This window comes from Polyodon spathula, chromosome 2, assembly GCF_017654505.1.
Source record: "Polyodon spathula isolate WHYD16114869_AA chromosome 2, ASM1765450v1, whole genome shotgun sequence".
Taxonomy (NCBI): domain Eukaryota; kingdom Metazoa; phylum Chordata; class Actinopteri; order Acipenseriformes; family Polyodontidae; genus Polyodon; species Polyodon spathula.
Genome location: NC_054535.1, coordinates 99446711 through 99457797, shown reverse-complemented (window position 1 = coordinate 99457797; position 11087 = coordinate 99446711). Strand labels below are relative to the sequence as shown.

At 38.4% G+C, this 11087-nt stretch overlaps 1 protein-coding gene across 2 annotated transcripts in view; it reads left to right on the top strand.

Moving 5' to 3' along the window:
* The window catches only part of LOC121305052 (cardiomyopathy-associated protein 5-like), a 49692-nt gene continuing 38605 nt past the window's right edge, over nucleotides 1-11087 (top strand). Inside the window, exons 1-2 of one of the 2 annotated variants that reach the window (XM_041236573.1) lie at nucleotides 1-268; nucleotides 5063-9155. In XM_041236573.1, the coding sequence (XP_041092507.1) occupies nucleotides 153-268; nucleotides 5063-9155 (4209 nt within the window). In that variant the 5' untranslated portion in view covers nucleotides 1-152. The remainder of the gene's footprint in view (nucleotides 269-5062; nucleotides 9156-11087) is intronic. The other variant, XM_041236583.1, reaches the window with a different exon arrangement.

The window sequence follows — 11087 nt, the reverse complement described above, 5'->3', positions numbered from 1 at the left end:
CAGAAGAAAATTGAACTGCCTTAGCATGCTTTCTATTTAAAGACTCTGTCGAGTCAGGCAATCGGCAACCATTGGAATGAAACGGACTTGGAGCCTCTGTCTGGAGGATTAAGGGGCATAACATTACAAATTCATCATTCAAACCGGTGACAATGGAGGCTTGTTTACCTGAAGATATAATTGAGCCCGAGATTGCTTTCACAATCGATAATGCGTCGAATGAAGTAGGAGCTGTTGAAAATGAAGAAGCGGAGGAGCTCGGCAACAGGTAGCTGTTTTTCTTTAACTTTTTTTGTTAAGGTTACTGCTTTTGTTTTGAATACTGTAACGTAACGGTATGCCTTATATATTCTTATTACCAGTCTTTATCACGTGTTGGTAACGTTTTGTCATTCAGGAGTATTTTTGTTGGGTATTGACATTGACTGATAGCTATTTAATAAAGTGACAGCAAAGCTGCCAGCAACATAGGCCGCCTCTTGCGCTGTTCGTGCTTCGTTTTACAAATGGATCAAACATTGTTGAACTTCCAAGACATCACTTTTTTCCCCCAGCAAATTTCAATATTTAATTCACGAAAGTGTTAATATAACGGTGCTTTTTTGAATTCAGTGCAAATATAACGGTTTACAGAGAGGAATACAGTGTTAAAAGTACGCTCATTGTAAAGCAACGAAGAACGTTTTGTACTCAGAACAGTATTTCTACTGCTCCTTCTTACAGCGAACCAGCTTTATTTCTAGATTTATGCCGACTCCCTTTAAATTTGTGCTTACTTGGCTTTCCATATAGAGGGCTGCTGAAGTACTGACTTGTAATCCATACCCCCTGAATGTTGCTGCCATGTTACATCATGTGAAGTGTTTCACACTGTGCCACGGGGATGCTTTGTTTTTATTCAAAATAACGTCAGGAATAGTTTGTAAAAATCCCGTCAGTGTTCATTGTCAAACTTTTTAATAAGGTTTATCTTTTTAAAATTAACTTTCAGACATGTATCAGTAGAACTGTACAAAATAATTCTCACCAAGTTTCATGACAGTTTGATAATGAGAGGTTCATATAGATACAGACAGACACGCCCCCATCCACATCGCAGAATGTGATATTGTAAATGTCGATAACAAGATCCATGAAATCTGTGAAGTGTGATCCGGACATCCCCATTGTAACCCCTTCACAAGGCATCCCAGAGAGGGATCATAAGCCTTCACAGAAATAAGACCATGGGCAGTTTCATGGCAATGTTAAAATCCTTTGAAGATTGTTGTAAAAAATCTTTAGCTCCAATCTAAAATAGAAAAACCACATGATGAGTAAATGTGGAATAGTGTTAAACTTGTATATAATATACAGTGGCTATACTGAGTGTGCTTTTCACTTGATCAAATAGACAGGTACAGTATTTTACTTGCACTAGACTATATATATAGCCTGCCAGCTAATTGTCTCACATCCTGTATATGATGAGGGGAACAGGGTCCCCCAAAGCTGCTTTCCACTAGGAAATCAACAAAATGTGGTGCACCAGTCATTTAAACCGTTACCATACATGTTGACTTATTATGAGGGTCCAATCTTGTTATATATTTATAAGAATATGATTGGACTAGATCAGTCGTCCTCAAAGTCGTGCCTGCGGCAGCTGTACTTAAATTATGAGTCGTAGCGTGGGAAAATAAAGAAAGCTTTAAAAACGTTTTCCAACAAAAGCGCCACACAACCTGCTGGCGCTGTTGCTCGCTTATGCTGTGCTTGTACGTACTGGAGTTTTTTTTTTCGGAATGGCTTTTGCTATACGAATATTCAACCAATTGAATATCTAATTGTCTCTGCGGTAGCCCAATCATAAGTTAGCTGGGTGGGACATAAACTGTGTCTGTTTCAGGTGCAGGTACCGACTGTAAGTTTAACCAATAGGAGAGTCAAATATCTGCCAAGTTTTACGCAGCTGTCCAATCATTCGTGAGCAGAGGCGTGTGTTGATATGCCGGGTAAGCACTGAATTTCGCCGACTGTTATTGAGAAAAATAATAGATTTCAGTATTTAGGATTTCATTTTTTTATCTCTATTTTTTTATTTCACCAGACAAGAGAACATCTTAGTATGTTTAGTTACGAATACTCTTTCTCTGAATAATTGTACTGGAGATGAGCGATCTTTAAAACAGAGTAGTGTTGACAAATTTGTCAAATTGAAAGAAAGCGAGACGCAATCTACACTTTTATTCACGGTTATCTGTGTAAACATGCTATTTACAAATATTTGCGTTGCGTTTAACCCCACTAAAACTCTTAAAGGAAAATGTGTGTGTGTGTGTGTGTGTGTGTGTGTATATATATATATATATATATATATATATATATATATATATATATATATATATATATATATATATATATATATGTAAAATGTGTGTGTGTGTGTGTGTGTTATATATGTCGGGAGAAGGCAGTGTGTAAGATAGATAACCTATGCAATAGTCAGCGTTCCCGCAAACAGCCAAGTAAAATCAATTTATGCCCGTGCCGAAATTACTTTGAGGACCACTGGACTAGATTAACGTTTCTTCAGTGCTGGAAATTATTGGGAAATAATTCATTTCAACGCATGCCGAAAATCTGAGACATTTTCATTAAAAGTAGATAATACCACAGTATTATTTGCCTGAATTTTGTTTGCCAATATGAGATGTTTCACGATTAAACATAATATTTGTTAAAGCAGAATAAAAGTGTTGTCATATTCGCTAGAATTATTATATTTAAATACATAAATACATAACCGAATTAACAAACAAAATAAAAACATAAATGTGTCAATAAGGTACACGTTTTGCTTTTTTAAAGTGATAAATATGTATCTTTACACTTATTTCAGGATTTGGATTTTGTTGAAAATATATTGCGGGGCAGTATATATTATACACGAAATCACTTACAAAAAAAAAAAAAAAAAACATTAAAAAATACTGCACTATTTATATTGTTCATGTTTGTAGGCTGTAGCCTATACTTTGTAAAATGTAATTTCAGATACAACATTAAAAGCTTTTCTGAGCACTGATAGTTTGTGTAACTCAATGTAAAATATAAGGCATTTTCTACACTGGCTTTATTCCAAACCAGCTGTGGTGTTTTATTCTGATTGTTACAATTGTAATGTATTTGTATTCTTACACACAGTAGTGTACTCAAACTGTCAGTCTTCAGTGACAATTCATTCGGCACTGCAGTGGAATGGGGTTTGTGTAAAAGTAAGAAAGTACAGGATATATGACCCCAAATGAACAACTCACTGTGGCCTTCCTGTATGCAATGTACTTAATGTAAATAATATACCCAGGATTGAGCAGTCCGGTTTTATTGTTGTTTTTTTTTGTCTTCAGACACAAAATGTAGGGTAAAAAATACAGTAAAACAGGAAATATCTCTGGTAAATTTCATTGTGTGGATATCTCACTACGGACATATTTACAGCATCAAACATTTGCACATGTGAACTCTACACATACTGTATATTAACGCAATTGAGTAAATATACAATTTTTCCATCATGTATATTTTGCAGATTTAAAAAAAAAATTGTGAATGATTCTTACCAGCAAATATTTTCATGTTTTACATTACATTCACAATGGAAATGCAAATTTTGAGTTAGGGTTATTTGTTGTGAGAGTTTTTCTAGTTTTGTTTTATAAAAATGACAAAACACTATCTAGTCCTATGGTTATCAACCTGTGGTATGCATACCAGTACTGGTACAGGACAGGCTTGCCACTGGTACGCACCGCTGTCATGGCAATTTAGTTTTGTTGATGTCTATATTTATTTGCGCAAGCACAAATGTCATTTTGCTGTTTTAAGTTTACTGTTTCAATTTAAAATGAAAAGTTAAACTAAGTAGATAGAAACCTCAGTGTGATGACATCAGTAAATAACACAAGCTGTGGTGAATTACAAACTAAACCATTGTACACAAGCTGTGGTGAATTACAAACTAAACCATTGTCCGATGTTTTGGATACAGCAACTTTGTGCATCCTCCTCATCCTGTCCATCTGTTTGCCATTTTTCATCAACATTACTGTGGCAAATTTGTCAGCTGGAATCTTTAAACTATGTGCCAAGTATGTTCGCTTGTCATTGGTCAGTTTCCCTAGTTAAGATGTGTGCAGCTCCAGGATCGGATCAACATTATGGATCAGTGGAGCCTTGTAGTAAAACACCATCTCATGATCCAACTGCAGTGATCCCGAGTCCAATCCCATAGACTTCTATATTGACTAGTGATTATACCGATACATTATTTTGAAATTAAATGTTTCAGTACTCCTGCAATGTGAGGGGGACGTTTCCCCATCATTGAAAAATTATGTCAATTATGCCTATGCCCTTTACAATACTTCCCTCTGCACACTGTGCTGAAAGGCAAGCCAAGATGAAAAAAAGCAGCGATAAAAATGTTTTGGCTGTTCTGCTTATGCAATTTCTTATCTGTGTAAGAGGAATATTGTATTCTTGTTTTTTGTTTGCACTTAAGCACTTTTAATCTGTAACTGAACAAATAAACAAACCCTCTCTTTGTGTGTAGTGCAGCAACAGGAGATGGGATTGGTACTGAAAAAAAGACCGGGTTTAATAAGTTACATTCCGCAATAAAATGTTAGTTACACTTCGCAGGTGTGCAGAATGTATCACTTTACTGCCTTCTCTGTTTTTGTACACTTACATGTAATTTAGTATTTTGTTTTTATCATTTGCTTGAGATTTCGTACTTTCTGCTTTTGTAAAAATTGCTGAAAACAATAGAGTTAAATAAGAAACCGTCCCTTTTAAGTGATCGCAAACATCAGAAAAAGTCCAGTGGAAGAGAGGAAAAAAGAAACTAAAGGACATTTGAAGCTATTGCTCTTTAAAAAAACAAAAAACAAACAAAAAAAACATTTAATAACTTAATCTCCCTTGGTATGTGAAAATGATTATAATAAAACAGTAGTTCATTCTGTGTCAGTTCTGTATTTGATATCATTCTTAACTGTTCAATGCTATTTTCTTGCAGTTTGAAGGATCTTGTCCAGGACCAATCTATCAAACCCAAGCTGCAGTGCCTCATGTTGGACCCTACCTTCTCCATGGTTACAGTCCAGAGTGAAGACAGTGGAATAGTGTGGGAGACCTCCTCAAGCAGGTGTTCCACCCCGTGGGCTTCAGAAGCTAGCAGTACCTCCGATGTGTTCAGTTTGGAAGGTTCTCCTGCGGGATACACACCAGGAAAGGTTGTGTTCATCATGGATCAAGATAAAATAATTAGAAGGAGAAAAAGATCAAGCCTAGGAAGCAGGATGAGTGAAACCAATGGGAAAACCAGGGATAACTCCAAACAGTTTCCCAGGAAACCTACAGCCACTGTTCCCATCATGGAAGTAAGTCTGCAAAAAGCAGGTACAAACGAACTGTTGCCACATGCTCCTGTAACATCTAGACCAGCAAATAATGGAAACCCTCACCCAAGTCCTTTGAAACGTACACAAATACACCCTGAGGAGCTCTCACCTGTATCGGCTAGATCAGGGGGGCAAGGAAATCCACTCCACAGACAGTCTGAAACACTTACTGATGAGCCTCTACCACACGCCCCTGTGACATCAAGACCAATAAGCCAAGGTAACCCACATCAAAACTCCCTGAGAGAAACAGATGTTGTTGCAGAGGAACCTGTACAGCATACTCCTGTGTCAAGCAAAGGGAACCCCCAACCCAGAAGTTTAAGAGAAAGAGAGGAGATACTCCCACACATGCCAGTGACGGCTAAGCCAGGGTTGAAAGACAACCCCCATCCAAATCCTTTGGGAGCAGACAACGATGAACCATCGGCGCACACAGCAGTGTCGGCTAAGCCAGTGGTCAAAGGGAATCCTCATCCACATCCTTTTCAGGAAAAAGAAACAGAAACACAGGAGCTGTTGCCTCATGGTCCTGTAGCTGCTAAGCCAGTTGAAAAAGTAAACCCTCCTAAAAGAGAAAAACCTTGTGGAATGGTACAAGGAACATTACTGAAATGTGACGCTCCTCCACCAGAACACAAAATTCCAACGTTTTCCCTCCAAAAAGATCCTGTAAAAGAAAAACTGGAATCCAAAGAAGACCAAACCAGAGTTGCAGATATAAACCCCACGTTGCCCTTGAGGTCCTCGGTGTCAGATAATCCGAAACCAGACAGTGCCTTGTCAAACCCTGTCCCTGTGACAAGCTCTGCAGCTGATCCCACTGAGCCATCTCAGCAGAATCCATGTTTCTTACCAAACATGAGCCAGAATCCAGTGGTAACAGAGTCTATACCATTACTTCAGTCTACTGGTACCGCTTTCATGGGAGCAGAGTATTCCTTCCCTAATCCAGGCAAAAATACACTTCCTAATTTTATTGCAGCTACCTCTTCACAAGAACCAGAGACAGACAAGCAGACCGCAGAACACAAAGCAGAGCCTGATAGTCAGAAAGAAGTCTTTAACATTGTCTCTGAAGGCTATGAAATACTGAACATTATTGCTCCTCCGGAAATGTTGTCTGTCGATGAAATGGAATGCAGTCACATGCAGGATAACTTGGCTTACTTGGAAGATAATCCACTGATTAAACCAAAAGTTTTACAAGAGGCAGTAGAGGCTGATGAAATACGAGTCATTGAAGAAGAGATGGAAACAGAGAGCAGTGACATATCTGAAGAAAAGAGTGAAAAAAAAAGAGAACTAAAAGACACAATCATTTCAGAACAAAAAGAAACCGACAATGTAGAACAAATGGGGACTCAACATTTTGAACAGAATATCACTACTTCTACTGAATTAACACAGCCTTCAGTGCTTGCTCCACTTTCGATCAATGGAAATAACGACGTCGATTATTTTGAAAAATTCACTTTAATGGATGAGCAAGTCCCTGGAGAAAAGCCTATGGTAGAAAAAACAGAAAAAGAGGATACCCTTGTGAATGAAGATGAAGAAAACATGGAGGAAAAGTCTAAAAGTGTTTCATTTTCTGAAGACTGTGATGTATTTGTCTTTGTAGATGACATTGAAATTGCAGGAGAGCATTTGGATGAAGTATTTTATGGTACAGAACAAACTGAAGTGGAGGCCTGTACCTCAACCAAGCATTACATAGAAGATGAAACACATGACAGAAAAGATGGACATCTCAAAGAAAGTGGTGCCAGTTTATTTAGCCATGAAGAGGAAACCCTTACAAAATGTTACTATCCTGTAACCACCAAAATCATTGATCTGTCTCTTCTGGAAGAACCACCAGCAATGGCATTTCTCTATACAGATCTGTATGATCAGGCAACTGGAAGGAAAGAGAAAGACGACGAACCTTCGGATGAAGAGAGTCTTAATTCTGACGCATCTTTCCCTAGCAGGCTATCTGACTCTGATGATAACACGGGCATATATTTTGAAAAATATAATTTGAAAGACGATGTTCCCTTACTCGAAGGGGAACCTACACCTCAAGAGGAGAAAAAAAACCCACAAAGTATATGGTATCAAAATACTTTTGAGCTCACTGGTAGTTTCACGCAAAAAGAGGAAGCAGACATCAATAGTGAAGAAGCAAGCCCTGAAGCATGTAGCAATATCTCTGATTTGTCTCCTTATGAGGAAGCAAAACAGCTTATTGATGTTTATGAGGAGTCTGATGATTTAGTCTTCGAAGCTGTGGTTAGTAAAGATGACACAATCTCAGCAGGAGAAGTTGAAACACTAGATGAGAAGAATCTTGAGGTGGCTGAAGAAGAACCCCAAACTCAACAAAGTGTAAAAGAAAAGCCAGCAGAAAAGGAAAAGGAAGGAAGCGTGGTTGTTACTCGGGATACTCTTAGCAGTCCTGAATCTGGCAAACGTCCATTTGAAGTGCTGTCTGGAGCGGCCTTGAATGTTCCTGTAGAGGTTCTCAAGCTGGACCAAAGTGAAGTGGAAGCTCCTTCTGAACCGAATAAAGCATTAGCAGGTGAAATGGAAGCACAGGATTTAGAAATTGAAGACGAACCTCTAATAAAATATGAGGTCTCAGCTGACTCTGCAGAAGACATTTATACTGCTGTCCCAGAATTAAAACCTGAAGAAGAAATATCAGTTTCTGAGCCAATTCATTTGGAGGAAGCAAATAAAAGTGAGCCATACACTGCAGAAACAACCTCTGAAACAGTTCACTTATCGGTTCAGGACACGCAAGACAAAGCAGTCAAAATTCCCAAAGATGAACCACAGCTAATCAAAACAGAACAACTAGAAGCAGAAGCTTCCTTGATTGAAGATGACCGTCAGAAAAAGGAAGGTGCAGTAGATCCTGTGGTAGTCATAACTGAACAGAAGATTAGTGTGGAACACAGAGACACTTGCAACGTGGATGAAACTGCAGATAAAACCCATGATACAGATGTGGAAAAGCCTGAAGAATTGCAGAACCCGCAGGAATGGCATAGTGCAGATTTATCTACAGCAGGATCAGATATTGTGGTAAAAAGTAAAGAGCAGGAGTTAAGAAGTTCAGAAGAAACCCAGACCAATGTGATCCAAGAAACAGTGGAAGAAACAGTACTAGACAAGCAGGATGACCAACACCCTTCTGTGGAGCACATTGCTGAACCAGATGTTGAGCAACATGATCCAGAATCGTATGAGGAGGGTTTGCATCTCGGTTTGGAAAATGTACCATCACAGTCAGAAGTGTGCTTCGAGCAGTGCATTGAGCGTGACGAGGAAACCGCAGAGGACTTAGATTATGAAATGGTCACTCAACAAGACATACAAGATGATTACACAACATCCGAGATGGAGCTGCTTGGGGAGAGAGAATATATTATTGAGGGCACCGAGGAGCATCATGAGAATGAATTTGACTTAGTTGATGATGTAGCTGAAGATGTATCTGCTGAAGAAGTGATTGGGGCAGACTTTGAGATAATCGAGGCCTTGGGTGGAACTTCTATCATCCCAGATGCTGAGTTGGCTCTGAAGGAACCAAAAAAGCCTCTGTTAGACACATTCTGTCTGGTCTGCAAATGTCCAATTTCAGCTATAGATAAGCTCTTTGGAGAGCACCAGGACCATGATGTGTCAACGTTGGATAAAGCGGTTGTGGCTACAAAGGTATGATTTCTAAACAGCATTTCCAGCAGCATATTTCTGTATTCATTGATGTTAAAGCAATGTTGATCGTGAACAGTACTAACATCAATAAAACATCAATATTTGCACCCTATGACACTAGTAGCAGGCATTTACTCTCCTGAAACCAAAGCCAGGCCAAATGAAGAAATCGATCAGAGTTAAATCTGCTTTGATTGTAGGAAAGGCATACATGTTTTTCCAAGCTGGCTGCAGACATTGAGGATCGTTCTGGGGCCTGTATCACAAAAGAGATTTGCGACAATTCACATTCGTAAGCAACTCGCAAATATTAGAACATACAATGTCGCTCATACTATTAAAACTACTAGTCAGATCCATTTGGGCAAATTGTGATATTTGCCAATCGCTTTACCAGTGGAGATAATAGGAGACAATGGGTAAGATAATAATAATAATAATCATAATAATAATAATCATAATAATAATCATAATAATGCATTTTTATTAACAAGTTTTGTAACTTATAACTATCTATTTGCATTATTGCTTACTTAGATGGATAACAGAAGACATGTTTACATATGTTGAGTTAAAGGCAACAGGAAGAGCTTCTGTCTGGGTGTTTTCTTAATTTTTTGCTCTCATTACCAGCAACAGCTACTTAACCAATTATAGTTAGACAATCTTTTCCTCAACATTTCAGGTCTTTTTCATCTCCATTCTTTTAATTTCATTCTGCTCTGCTCCACCCTTAAAGCATTTACTGCAGCCGTGATTATGTGCCACTTTTTGTTTTTTTTCTTGTCTTCGTTAGTTAAACTTCCAGGAAACATGCCAAGTAGAACAGATTTGTGTTGGCCATCCATTTCTATAATTGTATCAATTTCTTCTTTGAATTTTTTTTCTTTGCTCCCTGCCATTGTGTAATTACCTAATTCATCACTGTGCTTTAAAGTGGATTACCAAGTTACTGATTTTATCGCAAAATAGTAATCATTAGCAGTGGTGCTTGCACAGTGCTTTATGAAATGCACCCAGCATTGACCTCTGCATAATCGCAACCACGTCACAGTCACAGAACCTGAAACAGCCCCTGGACGTTACAGAAATTGTAAGGAACCAGATACAAACTGGTGCGTGAAGCCTTCTCATGCGTTCTTTCTCAGCAGGGGATGTTAGGAAAAGAAGTTCAAAATAAAAATAAGTGGAGGTTCTGCTTTTATAGGTTTTATAAAATAAATGCCTGTAACTTGAACATTAAATTCGGTAGGTATTTATTGGCAAAAATCTGGTTTTTATTGAAAAACTGGAACCCCTAATTTTATAATCTATTTTTCCAAAGTTTTGGCAGGGCAACTTCTTGAACTCCATAGAGTTCACACAAACTGTTTTAAAATTTCCAAAAGTTAAATTAAAAAATCGTGACCGAAGGGGCTGTGGAAGAGTGTTGCAGGCAGTGAGCAAAAAGGTCATGCACTTCATTGCACTAATCATGCATTTCTCTGTGTGATGCAACATTTGGAAGTGTTGTTGACAGGCTCTGGGAATCTTATTACACACCTCTTTAATGTTAGTAAATCCCCTGGCTGTGCCACTGCTGCACTGACAGCCCCTCATATCTCACAGAGCACCTTGAGATCTAGGGGAGCACAATGTACCATAGTTACCATGGTTCAGATATGTGGTTCTTTGTTCCCAGATAGTCCAGTAAATGCTAAATAGGCCTAATATTCTTAAAAGGTTTGCTCTGCAAATCAAAATGGACCGTGCTTATCTTTTGAAGTGCAGGTGTGATATTTTTACTTTGACATAACAGGAAAGGGTTCACTGTGTTTACTGGCTTTTAAAGGAAGAAGGATACTGAGTTTGGGGTTTAAAGCAGGTTGCACATTGTAAAGGAGAGGAATAAATAGCCACAGATGTAAAACAATCTCCAGACTCCTCCCCTTC